This window comes from Pararge aegeria, chromosome 10 (assembly GCF_905163445.1).
Source record: "Pararge aegeria chromosome 10, ilParAegt1.1, whole genome shotgun sequence".
NCBI lineage: Eukaryota > Metazoa > Arthropoda > Insecta > Lepidoptera > Nymphalidae > Pararge > Pararge aegeria.
In genome coordinates, this window is record NC_053189.1 from 10900051 (window position 1) to 10914554 (window position 14504).

Sequence of the window (14504 nt, forward strand, 5' to 3'; positions counted from 1 at the left end):
TTATACACATTTGGCAGTTTCATTTTGTAGCAAGTAAATTATTACAAAACTTTCTATATTTCTATAAAGTATGTTCTAACTTGTCTAACATTTACAGCATAATCATATCTTTCGGCCATTCAATATTAAATAAAATAAAAATATATAAAAATGAGAACATTTACATACGAAAAGGTAAAAATGACTTACTTATTTCTTACCCAATATCTTACAATGTAATGTTTCTTAAGCACTACGAAAGTATAAATAATCAATATATAATCATTTCTAATAATGGTAATATTAGAAATGATTTCTAATAAAATAATAACGGTGGTAGAATCACTACAAACAGACAGACTTGACGTTTCAAAAGTGCTTATATTAGGCCTACTTGAAATAAATGAATTTTGAATTTGAATTTTGAATTTTGAATTTGAATTTAATATGCTTGAAGAACCTATGCTTAAAAAATTATATTGTAAAGTCGATGGCTGGGTGAGTATATCCAAAAAAGGCGTTATATAAGTAGTTATTCGATGATGGCTTTATAATTTAAAAAAAATGTACAACACAACTTCTTTAATTGACATAATATTAAATAACTTAAGTTATGCATTATCCCAGAGTACTTAGAAGTATTTTAAAACTCGCGTGACTTAATGGTGATCGTAGGTTTTAGTTTTATTTGAGGTGTTTTGGTTTTACATCCATGCAACAGACGTCCAAAAACTCTTATTAAATGATACTGATAAAGATTGCATTTGTTTAATATTTGACCTTTGCTGTGACGTGCGGTAAAGACAGATAAGAATGCTTTGTCACCAGCCCTATCTTCCGCGGGTATCGTTCAATGCGAGTGGGGGAAAATGAATGAGGACGGTCAGCAGCGTTCTCTGTGGTACTACTACTATTCATTGCGATCACCAAACCATCTGCCCAGCGTGGTGATTTTGGGCAAACCCTCTTGTTGTAGAGGCTTTAGTCCAGCTGTGCCTGCTATACGCTATTGATAGCACAGATAAATAAAATATATTTCATACGATAAACGCTAATAAGTGGATCGTCATATTATAATGTAAGTTATGTAGGTAAATAATTCTTCTTATAATCGAAAGTTAAACTCTGGATTTATATTTTTTCAAAATCATACATCTGGCTATAAGATATTACAAAATATTCACGCTATGTTCATTAACGTTAACTATCTTACATTCGTTAGTTTTGTATAACATTGACTAAGTATTTGGTGTGCAACTTATTTCATACGTATGAAGATTTGATCAAAACTCGATATCAAGATAAAGCGATTTTACATAATAAATATATAAAATATTCTGCACTAAATGCAATCACAAGATTATTTAGAAAGAAACAAGCACATAATTATAAGCTAGTGTACTAATTTACTAATGTGCGTACCGAACATAAAGTAATATTGATCTCATACATTTATTGTCTGTTCAGCCACAAACAAAATAATTAATATAGGAACTTATAACTGTATTTAAAAACATATTTATTTACATCACAGTTATAAACAGAGCATTTGTGTCGCTGCGCTTATCACAATTAGTATTAAACATAATAGTTTGTCTTTTTTCGTCGCTGCATTTTCTTCGTAAAAATCTGTAAAAGAAAATTTTCGTTAGCAAATTTTTTATTAAAGCGGAGAACAGGTCTGCAGGGATTATGAATTTCGAGTTTAGGCGCATTAATGCAAATGTGCTGTAAATTTTAAATTTGAGCCTCGCGCGCTAATTAGTCATTGTAATGAGTTCTAGGCTGAGATTATAAGAGGCTAAAGAAATATGGCGTAAAATTAATTATTTATTTCTTGCTTATCCAAGTAATGTTTGCTCGTGAATCTGTTATTTCCATATAATTATATTTGGGAAAACATAAATGGAAATATTATCTATATCTTTAATTAGTTACTTCGCTTTTCACTTTTTCGGTAATTACTGACTTTTACGGATAAATACGTCAGTTTACTTGCTGTTTGCCTACAACTGGAGCGCGACGTGACTGGGTTCGAACTTCGAAACTAAAACGCAGTCTCTCGATGAGTTTTTTTTCCACTAATTTCAAGAAAATTTTGCTTAATAATGTACATCGAAAAACGATTTACTGAGAAATTTGGTCAAGAATCTTTGTTTTGAAAAACTTTAAAGATAGTTATATAGTATTAATAGACGGAACAAGCAGATGGCCTAAGGACAAGATTTCATCGACCTAAGGCTTAAAAATAATAGTAGGTAGGTATTTGTTGAATATTCAATTTCTTAAGCCCTGACCAATTTTCTTCATCTGAGTAGGTATCTAATGTACATCGTTTCTTCTCAATGCTTTGCGCCTTTGTTGAAATAAATCGCGCTTGGCTGGCACACCTTGAAGCTATAAATTTAAAATGTGTCGTAGTATCGAATCCGGATATACCTGCGTACTTTGTAAATTGTTTTATTTAACTCACTAGTAAAATTGTATAGTTGTAAAGAATTACAATGTAACGTTGTAGTACATTTTGCAAAGCTTTACTATTATCCAAAACTTTTAAAGCTCCTGTTTGACATACAGAAATGAACCATTGAAACCCGTAAAGTGCGTAATATTATCCGTGTTGTGTGGCGAGCAAAACTGCGGTTATCGATTATCCCTCATTTTGAAGTCTTTGCTTTTATTTGACGGAAATTGAAATAGCAGAACATAGTCCAGTATTATTTCCTTAATGACTTTGTAAGTGATATTTCGCTGTCCAAACTTAAGTTATAACCGAAAGGAAGAGAACAATCGAGGCATAGCCGGTAGCTGTAATAATGATATTTCTGAATTCTTTGAACTTGATCTCAAATCAAAGGAAGCGACGGATTAATCAAGAATGAATTGTAACTGAACTTCCTGAGAAACTTACACTCAAAACTGGATTTATAATTTTGTTTAGGATTTTATAGGAAATAATTTTTATTATTATAATCTATGACAAGTGACTAAGACTGAACTACAATATGAATGTATTAGAGAATCAGCGTTCTATTCGTAGAAATAGTGCCGCGGATTCTGTCGTACACAAATCTCTAAACGGAACCAAATTGTCAACTTTAAATGAAACTTTAGTAACTTCTGTTATTTGGGCTCATTGCTTGACTTGCTTCCCATCCATATAAAAATTTCATCATCATCATTCTTAACCTATTACCGTACCATTACAATTATCCACTTTCTCTCAGAATAAAAATGGGTATTTTTTCTCAGAATGAGAATGGTTTAGGCCTTAGTAATCCACGCTGGCCCAGTGTAGATTTGGAAACCTATTATGCGCTTGAAAACATTAGAAATAACTCTCAAGCATGAACATTTCCGCACGATGTTTTCCTTCACCCACCCAAATGATATTAATAAATATCTCAGAACGCACATAACTCTAAAAGTTTAAGGTGCGTTTCGGGGATCGAACTCGGCCACCCAGAGAGGAAGGCCGACTTTTTAACCATTCGGCTATCATGCCATTTTTTGTAAATAAGTAACGTTTACAAACTTACCCGTTGCAAATTTTTCGTGACTTAAAATAATACGTTACCAAAATCTCTAATTTGTTCACCAAACGCTTCACCTTGGAATGTAGAGCTGACAGCATCGTTCGTTTGTACTATTTGAAGTTGACCTGCAAGTGAAAATACTATATAAGATACTCAATAAGAAACTACTACTTTTGCTACTAAAACTACAAATTTAAAATAACACTTCTTTAAGCTAAGGTATTAGGGGCTAATTCAATGTTGTTGGACGAAACGTAAATTATTTTAATTGAAACACAGCAACATGTGAAATTTCACACCACAACACGTATGTACGTTTCGACAATATGATTCGTCGAAACGTACAAAGACGAAAACACAGCTAAAGTTATTTAGTTTATTAACTAAATAAACGAACCCTTTTTCCTGATCGTTTGATTATCCAAAACAGATTTCAGCGTGGTCGTGAAGACAGACGGTGGAGCAGGGATTTCTAAAAATAGACATGAAAATTCAGTATATTTTCCAATTTAAAATAAATTCAGATTTAAAAATGTGGACAAGTACCATCCAGTTTGATGATGCCATCCGTCTCGCCCAAAGAGTTCTTCGCGATACACTTGTAAAATCCGAAATCTTCTTTGGTGATATTGCGAATCTTGAGCATCATAAATTTGTTGTAGCCGCTATCCACCGGGAACGCTTCGTACTTGCCACCTACAATTTCCATTTCTACTTAAATATAAAACCTGTGTCTGTGTTTACAAATCCAATTTAAATTTTAGCATTTTATTGAAACAGAATATTATGCCTTTCCAATTTGATGTTTGTAGTGTAGTATTGTGAAGTTAAAACCTAACCTAACCTAAGAATGGACCTATATAGAACCTATGTTGGTATATCTAGTACCTATATAGTCCATTCTTATTTTCTTCCCTTATTGTGTAAACAATCCTTGCAATAATTTTTAGTAATACTAATAAAAAATACGAAATTATATATTCACGAAATTTTTAAAACACACCTTGATCTAAAAGATAATGCTAAGAATTTTTACAAAACTAGTAAAGTTAGTTGGATGTTAACAACACTATAAATTGCGTAAAAAAATTATTGTCAAAAATAAACCGACTTTGTTAAACAACAAAAAGCAAGAAATAAATATTTTCTACATCGTTTTTAAGTGGGTGCAAAGTATAATGTATAACTGCTCGGTAGGTACTCTCCTTGTTAGGTACCTACTATGAAATAGGAAACTATATATAAAGTAGGTATATCTAAAACTATACAAGTAATTTTACATTTTACTTGACAAAAATTTGCTTTTTTTTTCATTTTAGGTAGGTTAACTCAGCTACAGACAAGTCCAAACAGAAAAAAAATTGGCATTTGTTTTGTTTCCTCATTAAAAACCATAAACTAGCTGACTTTTTTTATTAAATGGCGAAAGTTAAATGGCGAATGTAAATCTTAAGGTCGCGGGTTCGTACTACGAACGCTCGACTAAAAATAATCATTTCCACCCCTAGCATAACTTTCATGCTTACTTTAACACGGGGGAGATTCGTTATAAAAAGAGCTAAGGCCCTAAAAGTTAGGCTTTTTTGTTAACAGAGAGTTTCGTGTTTTAGAAGAAAATACATGTGGTCTTTTACAGTAATTTTTCACAAAAATTCAAAAACGAAAAGAATATAATAATAAGCCACCGAGTCCACTACAGTGTCTGTTATCAATTTTAGTTTCTTAACTATTAAGATAGGGCCGTTAGCAGTAAATAAGTTGGGATGAGTTTGGATCAGTACCGGAAATACGTGATTTTGTATTTTGTATTAAGCAACCCGACTTATTGCCAATCCTATAAGGAGTATAATTTTAATAATGTGGACAATCTTGTTTCAGAATTATTATCACCCTTAGTTTAAAGTTAACAAGGGGTGTCTTCATAAACTGTTATTTTAAATTCATACTGCTATAAGCAAAGATAGTAAGTCTATTCTTCTTCCTACAATGCCGCATCTAACGAAGGTCAGGAATCGTTCTGGCAACCTGAACTTTGGACACAGCAGCTTTGAATAGCTACTAGGTGCTTTTAATCAGCCAAGTGCGCAGGCTCTACATCCAGGATGTTCATCTCCTTCCCAAGCATAATCAGTTGTGTAAGATATATCTTGGAACCAAGTATATTGCCTCAAATATAGTAAGCCCCCAGTAGGTAGTGTACCGCTTTGATAGTTATGAAATAAATGGACCGTTAAGAAACAAATGGGGTGCAATCGTGTGATAGGGTACTACGATATTCACATAAAGGGGCAAGTTTGTGGTCTTAAAACGTAGGTATGGGAGAATGGGCATTTAAATTTACTGCTTTCAGATTTATGCCTGTTAACCACGACGGCGCCACGTGTTTGCAGTTCAATTATTTGTCTTTGAATATTAGACTTTATCTTCTTATTGGATTGAGTGCTTATAATGAGGGCCTATTTGAAATTAAAATTTAGAATTTGATTAAAATCCACTACACGCGAACCGATAGACAAGAAATATAAGCGTAGATACAATTTATGATATTACTACTAGGCATTTTCACCGCTTAATATAGTTACTAATTCCTTTGTGCATAATAACTGCAGAGGTGGAACATTGTCAAAAAAGTTTACAAAAACACGCAGAGTTTGCAGAAGTTAATTTCCCTTGCAAACGGGGCCGTCGCTGGTGTAAAGTGAAAAGTTTACCGTCGGACAGCCAGAACTACGGTACCTACCGTAGAAATTTTGATACACTTTTGTATTAATACAAATTATGTTGATTGTATTTACCATTATAGCAATTAGGACTGAAGTTTTAAAAACCCTTTTTCATAAGCTATAATATACTGTATTAGCTGGGATTGTTTATTTATCGAGACTTAAATGGTAAACTATTATATACTAGCGTACCGCAGCGCCATCTGTCAGGCTAATTTGTAAATCAAAACCAACCAGGGTGCCACCAAAACGTATACCAAAAAAATCCATTCCAGCCGTCTAGGAGGAGTTCAGTGACACACACGCACATAAGAAATATATATATAAAGATTGTAAATTATATATTTTTTTGTACTATGTCTTGAAGCTTTTTAAACTCTTATTATTAACAGAACATCATTGATAGGCACGTCTTCGTAGGTAGGTACGTGGATATGATTCATGTAACTTGTTAAAAATACAGATACAGATATACTGATAAAAATAATTAATTGAATATTTACAACTAAGTCGTGACAACATCCCACGTTTTTGAAGGAATATTGTATTGTGTAATGTTATTAGCTATTAAAGTTATAGGTAATTTTAAACACTTTATAGTTATCGTTAATAATGCGTAATCGATTTCACCCAACCGTGCCATTTAGGGTACGTAATTAACGAGTGGCAGAAGTCAGATATTAATCCACTCTCTGTGATAGCTGGTAAGCAAGTTAAGCAAGTTACTTTAGAGTGTTATCTAGTTTTAACGTATAGTAAACTGAGTACAGAGACTACGAAGAAAGGTGTGGATAAATTATGGTCACACGCTTTTTGTATGACAATTGTTTTGCGCGCCTGTCCTAACTTCTCAAAGCACTCTGCCAAATGACAAAAGCGTTTTGTATCGTTTGAAGTGCAAGAAAGAGTAAACTTTGAGTACTAATTCGAATATAATAGATATTCGAATTACATTGTTAAGGGAATAAATCTCATATTTTCTGAGAGACAGTTATAACGTTTTCCCTTACTAAAGGAATAAAAACCTTTATATATTTCCATTCCACAGCATTCCTTTGAACGCCTGAATAGCCACAATGTCGCTTCCTCGGCTTCGAACACGAACTATTTTCATTATCAGCCCATAAATCAATGATGAATCGTGGTATTATATTTGACAGAGACACATGTTATTTAAGCCGGCATGATGAATGTATTGCGGCAGTTCTATTGTGTTCGTCGATAACAAGTTGAGATTTAAATATACGAGTATCTATACGAGGTTCGTAGTGGATTTTGATAGATCGCTGTTGTAGTTTGTATCTCGTTATTATTCATTAGTTCGTGATATAATAATAGTGTATTATTATTGCCTGATAATATGTAGATTGATCGATGAACGCACATACATACAATTATTGACCTGTTATGGAAATAAGAATTGACACAGATTATAATGAAAAATTCTCAGTTTTATTTCAGAGTTTACACTTTTGTGAGTGGGTATATTCATCTGTATGAGTTCATAATATAATTTCGAAATGCAAAGAAGTGTGTCTGTTATTATGTTGTTATTGTTATGTTCAAGTTTGTTATCTATGTTCGACTTAATCGTTGAACCGAGATGAAATTTGGTATACACGTAATTTACACCCTGTAGATGGATTGCAAAGTGGTTCCATTACATATTTATTACCGAAAAACTGCTGGTAAAAGGCGTAAGTTTCCAACTAGCTATGTGCCCGCGACTTCATTCGTGTTTGTTTCGGTTTTTTTAAGAATTCCGCAGGAACCGTTTACTTTCCTGAGTATAAATGCAAGCTAATGCAAATTTTTGTAAAGACCGGCATTGCTGCTAAGCCGTATATAAGTAACAAAATCCTGTCGGTTCCGAAATTTTTTATATGCATTTTAAATTAACAAAATTGATGTTTTAAAATTGCTCGGAAACCGTCCTCCGTTGATTTTCCTGTATTGTGAGTATACTATGTTGCAAGTATTTTTTTATCTAGATTTGTCAAGATAGTTGCAGTGGTTGCGATGAACATATTTAACAAGCAAATAAGTAAACACACATAGAGACACTTTAGCATATAAACTTCGATTAGCTGTTGCCCTCGACCAATTTAATTCTGCAAAAACCTTGCTAAAACCGATTGTTTTCCCGACTTATAAGTCGATCGCCAAGTTGCAGGCTATCGCTATGTAAAATTTCATCAAGATCGGCGTATCCGTTGATTTGTACAAATAAACAAACCTTTTTATAGTTGGCGGACAAAAAATATTGTTGAGTGTGTACGAGAATAAAACGGATCGGACAATATGGAAGCGCTCTAACAATAGTCAAAACGATAAATTTATTTAGTATGACAATAATATCCGTCGGTTATGACAAGGAGTGTAATATATTCAAACAAATCTCACCGGAAATGATCATGTCTCCGCGGTCCGTGGTCCAGTAGTTAATTGAGGAAGGGTACGCTTCCGTATGACATTCTAAAGTTACGTCTTGGCCGACATAGGCCCCTTCCAGTTGATTTGGTATCGACAGCATTGGTGGAACTATGACAAAAAGCCTGTATAAAAATCTTAGTATTTTTTTGTAGTTATAATTTGCGGACCAAGCACCGGGTATAAAATGAAAAACTATTGCCTAGAAACCTATCAAAACATCGCACGCAAGGAACACGTCGTACAAAGTGCCCTGTGTATAAATAAACCTGAGGTGTAGTAGGCTCATATGCCTGTAATTACACCGGCAAACTAATAATTTAAAAAACAAAAAAAATTATACTTTTCTAACCATCAAAATTTTTAGCACTTTACAAATATGCGATATTAATTGCAATTAATGTTGAAGTAATGAGTATTTGTTTCACTTGCACGGGATGGGTTCCATTGTAAGTTTCATTGTAAATAAAAATAAATTAGAAATTGTCGCGATTTTCTATGTTTATAGCGACAATAAAAATACCCACTCTGTAACCACCGCACCAATAAAATGAAAATTTAAACTCTCTACCTATTGCGGTTTATGAGATACAGCCCGCTGATACCTACACGGACGGACAGATAAGAATCTCAAAACAAGAACCTATTCTACTTTTTTGATTTAGGTTTTACATTTTGAGATCTACCAACATTATACTCACATTGAACCATGAGCATGATCCGTTTGCTTATCGAAGGGGGCACTCCATTTGATGCGATACACAAGTAGGCTCCCATGTGTAGTCGAGACACTTTTGTTATGGTAAGCGTCTCCCCATCCACCACGCTTACTGGCAATAAAAATGTAGTATTAAACTTTATAGAGTTCACTTTCAGAGTAGAGAATAGATCTAGAGAGAGGACTTTCTATAGGCCTACTACAGTATGCCCATTGAGCTTATACTGCTCACAATCTACCGAACGATTTAATCTCTTCGTCATTAGTTGTATATTTTGGCTTTATAAAGGTTAAAAATTACTACAAAAACGTACATGCTTCGAATTAATAATGTACGATACCAAACGGTATTCTTTAAATGAGATATGATGATATTAAACTAAGTACAGTAGAAGCACGCTTGGCTTTTGTGGGTTCAGAATTAGGGACATTGTTTCAGTTACAATTAGCGTATTAAATATCACCGTCATTTTTTTTTTTGTTTTCACAAAGTAACTTCTAAGTTAGTTTATTCAATCGTATTTTTATACGTTACGTTTTCATTTTTGTAATATGATGAAATAGGCCGTATATATTTTTTGTGTAGCCTAGAATAAATATGAGTGTTATTAGAAGTTAAAATTCTAGTGTAAAGAAATTCTAATATCGATTAAGAATCAAAATTAATTGGCCTAGTGACGTGGAAAAGGGTTCGTGGATTAATATTAAAAACAATAATCGACGAAACTTACCAGATTCGCCGTTATAATTAAAGTCTTGACCGTCCTCCCTCCTCCACATAACATAAGGCTCGGGGTAACCCGAGGCGCGACACACCAAGGTCACGTCGGTGGCTTCCCTCACCACCATATCCGTGGACGTCATGTTGTCGATGATCGATGGGGGAACTGGACATGTCGATAAGTAATTACGGTGTTTGCTTCAAATTTCGATAATGCTTTTTTTGTTATACTTATAATAATAGTTACCGAGCTGTATAATATTCATAGTTTGTTAGAAGGTAGTGTTGCATAGTTACGATAGTGCAAATCAAACGATCGCGTTGATTAAGCAATATTCATTCAATTGGGTATCTGGAGTAAATAATTAATATACTTATATACTACGTACTTATATACTACGACAACGCATACATCGCCATCTAGCCCAAAAGTAAGCGTAGCTTGTGTTATGGGTACTGAGATGACTGATGAATATTTTAATGAATAATATACATATAAACACCCAGACACTGATTAAAATACATGCTCATCACACAAACATTTTCGATTGATGTGGGAATCGAACCCACAGCCTTGGACTCAGAAAGCAGGGACGCTGCAAACTGCGCCAATCGGCCGACAAAAAATTCTCTTCAAATTAGTATATCGAACTGTACTCATTAACTTATTCCCTTGCTTCTCGTGCTAAGCACAAATCGCCGGTTCCAGTCATTATGACGAATACTTGACACTGATCATTAACTATGAGTTGGAGTCAGGGCTTAAAATTTAGCTGATATTTCGTACCGGTAAAGGTATAGAGTGAACAAAGTTTTATTTCTACAACCGAACTAAACTACCGACCGAACTAAAGATCGATTTTCATGTGTGAGCGGTGACCGAGTTGATTGGCCGCTCGTATTCAGTCCAGCACTTAACAGCGCAACAGCAAGAAACTTTTTTTTTGATCTTGACTTGGTATGTTATGATTGGAGTTAGAACTTTTAACTTCTAAACTTAATTGGTCCTTGTCTTACGTTAGCTGTTATTACCAGTGTCAGTATTGCAATCTTGTGCAAAAATGAGCACACAAAACGCAATAGTAAAGAACATCTTCTATACTGCATTGCTTTATCTTGAAAGGCATAAAATGTGAGCCTATTATTGTAAATTGCCATGAAGTCTGTTCGAATGGAATCTGAACCAAGTGAATCCCAATACCTATCTATTTTATCTTGGCATTCTAAGAACCACTTTTATTATTCACTAAGGTAAAATATGTTAATGATTTTAAGTTTAAGTACAAATTAAATAAAGGAGCAAAGGTTAAATTTATTTATTATTTTAATCGTAGATAAAAAGGGTAGTTGGTTTATTTGTGTAATTTTTTACCTATTGTAAGTCTATTGAAATGGATAAATTGCGGAGGAAGTCTTTTTGCGCCTGGATCATTGTTCTTGGAAGTTAAAATGAATCCTTCTAAATTGAAATGAAAAGTTTGAGATTCACGGGGTATACTTTAACATTCAAATCAGGGTTTAACTCGCTTTGCGGACTTGGGAGTGATAAAAATATTTTATTACTTCTAAAAGCTGGGTTCTGATGTTCTTCAATTGCTTTAAATATAAGTAAATCTTTAGTCTACGTAATAGTCGTAAAGATACCTATAGTTATCGAAATGTTACTACGAGTATGAAGACTCATTGGTAATATTTGGCTAAAGATACCTATAGTTATCGTATGACGCACTGGGGATTTGTTTTTATAAAACACAAGTTATTAACTCAACGGGCGACTCAAATAACGTTCCTTCGCTTGCCTTCTTTAACTAAGAAAAATTTGAGTTTTATAACATTCACCGATAAATTAAATTATTTCTTACAATTTGAATATCATCAATTAAGTTGTATATGGCGTGGAATAGACTACCATAAAATAACTAGTTCGAGTAATTTATCCAGAAAAATAATCTTGCTTTATCCGTCCCATCTCACAATGTGCATTTTGTCAACTGTTTTCTTTAAACACCTTCTTGGATTATTGGGATCTCAGTGGTAAAGTGACGTTCTCATATGTGTTTGCTATTCGACAAAATGGTATGTGATCAGAAATATTTTATATATAATACTACTATAATACTACGATATTAGTTTTGGTTCAGAAGCTTTGAAACAGCTTTAAAGATTGTTGCTAAATATTTTAGTACAACGTTTTAGAATGTTAAACTTCTGTGAGGAATATCCCAATATAATCCTACAGCTAGCTAATATAAATCATAAGAATAAAATTCTTAACGCTTCGTCTCGTCTAAATTTTGTTTGACGAAGTTTTGCCAAGAAATATCAAAGTCAAGTATATTCGTGTAGGTAGGTGTTTTGCCTCGATAATAACTTACTTACTTAATTACCTAATTAAGGATGGTAATATATTGTGTCACTTGTTTGCTACAAAGAGAAATGTTGACGAAAATGTTTCAAGTACAAATTAGTGAATAATACGACAGTAACATCAACTTAGCTTAAATTGTTTGCTTATCTAGATTATCCTCGTTTACTCAAATATCATAACAGACATTTCTCAAAATAGTGCTATACTCTTCCACAGAGAATACTTTGAATAGGATAGCAATATCTGGATAACTGCTCGTTTAGTTAAGCTTTCTGAATCGTAAATTAGATTTTCTTCGCTATACAAGGTATGATAGATACTTATGATGATAAATGTTTATAAAGGTCGCGTCTCGTAAAAAGACCTTTATGAAAATTAAGCTTAATTTGCTATACTCCGCGAACAGCAGGAGAATCTGTATGGTGTAATTTATAATTTCTAATTTCAATCCGTATAATCCACACCAAACAGATCCTCGGTAATGTACCATTTACGCACGTTTCGCTCCGAAACCGGAGCATCCTCAGGAGATGTTGACTTTACAATGAATAATTGTCATCGAAAAAATATTTGCCGAAAAAATATTTTAAATTGCCGAGTATAAAATATTTAAGAAGACCTTTGTCGATTAACCTGCGCAGGAGACAGTGTTTTACGATTGCGCACTGGATTATATGAGATAGAGAATATTTATTTAGTGTAATAAGTATTAAACTTACCTCCACATTTTAATGAAAAAAGACTAAACGCTGAAATGATTGCACCTTGTGCAGTGAGACTTGCAGTGCTAATTTTTTTAGTGACGTTCGTGTGTACAAACCTACAACTTGTAGATATCCTTTCCTGAAACGCATCGGGTCGGTGTTGACCTGGCACATGTACCATCCTCGGTCAACCTCCTCAACGTTCTTGATGTGGAGGTACCACGAGCGGTGGTCGTTGTAGGACAGGCTGATGCGCGGGTTCTGGGTAATTATGTTGTGGTGGATGCTGAGGATTGTTTGGGTGTCCATACGAACCCAGGCGACCTGGTAAATATAATAATATTAATTCTGTATTTTCATGCAATAGGACATTAAATAGATTAGTTTCAAAGAATAAATATCATATATATTTGTTTTGTTATTTTACTTTTCATTATTAATAAATTTCAAAATTGTATTAAGGTAGGTAGATAGGTACTGTCTTTTATTATCGCAAATCGGCCATTCAATTAAGAAGATACAGAATCATCAATGAGCCTTTATTGTATGCAGTGCATTGTGTCTAAAACGGGTTAAAACGTCACCTTTTTTTTCCCTTTTTCCTATTTTATGGTGAACGCTTAGAACATTAAAGGTACAATAATACTACCGAATACTAAATGGTATGAAGTGAATTTCCGTTTGTTCGAGAAAACAATCTAAAGTGGAGTGGTTTTCGATGCTGCAATGTTAGTCGTGTACACGGTTTCTGTATGTTCTTAATTCTGTAAATTTGGCATAACCGTACCGATAAGCAATTCAGCGTTATGGCTTATGAGGGTCAAGTACTATAGGCATATGTGTAAATAAGTAATTACAACTGCTTATCAGGTGAGTTACCTGTCAAATTTGATCTTAAAAGTGCATAAAGAACCTTCTTAAAACTACATTTTATTTCATTTTTTAAATTGTACGCTGCATTAATTGAAAATGCTCTAGATTTAAGTTCGTTTTGGTTCGTGCGAATATTTCTGAGTTCCTTTGTACAATGTTGAATACTTAATGTAGAATTTATTACGTGTCCTGCATAGAGGAGTGGCGTAGAAGCCTGCGTGTCCTGTAAGAAATATCTAAAACAAGCAAGCTCGCTAACTGCTAGTGAAGGTATGTGGCGGCAAATAGAAAATGTATGACGTAACGAACGGAATAAAATATTTGTCTGACGATTAAAGTTTAAGAAAGGTTTTAAGGGCGAGTTGCAATAATCGCATGTAGTCGATCAAAATAGAGGATTAAATAAATAAATAAATTTACTACGACAATACACACATCGCCATCTAGCCCCA

The 14504-nt window shown here is 33.6% G+C and overlaps 1 protein-coding gene across 1 annotated transcript in view; it reads right to left on the reverse strand.

Moving 5' to 3' along the window:
- Positions 1-1513: 1513 nt before the first annotated feature.
- LOC120627046 (lachesin-like) overlaps positions 1514-14504 on the reverse strand; it is a 31456-nt gene continuing 18465 nt past the window's right edge. Inside the window, exons 4-11 of the mRNA XM_039894885.1 lie at positions 13296-13503; positions 10118-10273; positions 9370-9498; positions 8642-8779; positions 4062-4211; positions 3913-3987; positions 3557-3640; positions 1514-1608 (exon numbers count right to left, since the gene is read on the reverse strand). Coding sequence (XP_039750819.1) covers positions 1514-1608; positions 3557-3640; positions 3913-3987; positions 4062-4211; positions 8642-8779; positions 9370-9498; positions 10118-10273; positions 13296-13503 — 1035 coding nt within the window. The remainder of the gene's footprint in view (positions 1609-3556; positions 3641-3912; positions 3988-4061; positions 4212-8641; positions 8780-9369; positions 9499-10117; positions 10274-13295; positions 13504-14504) is intronic.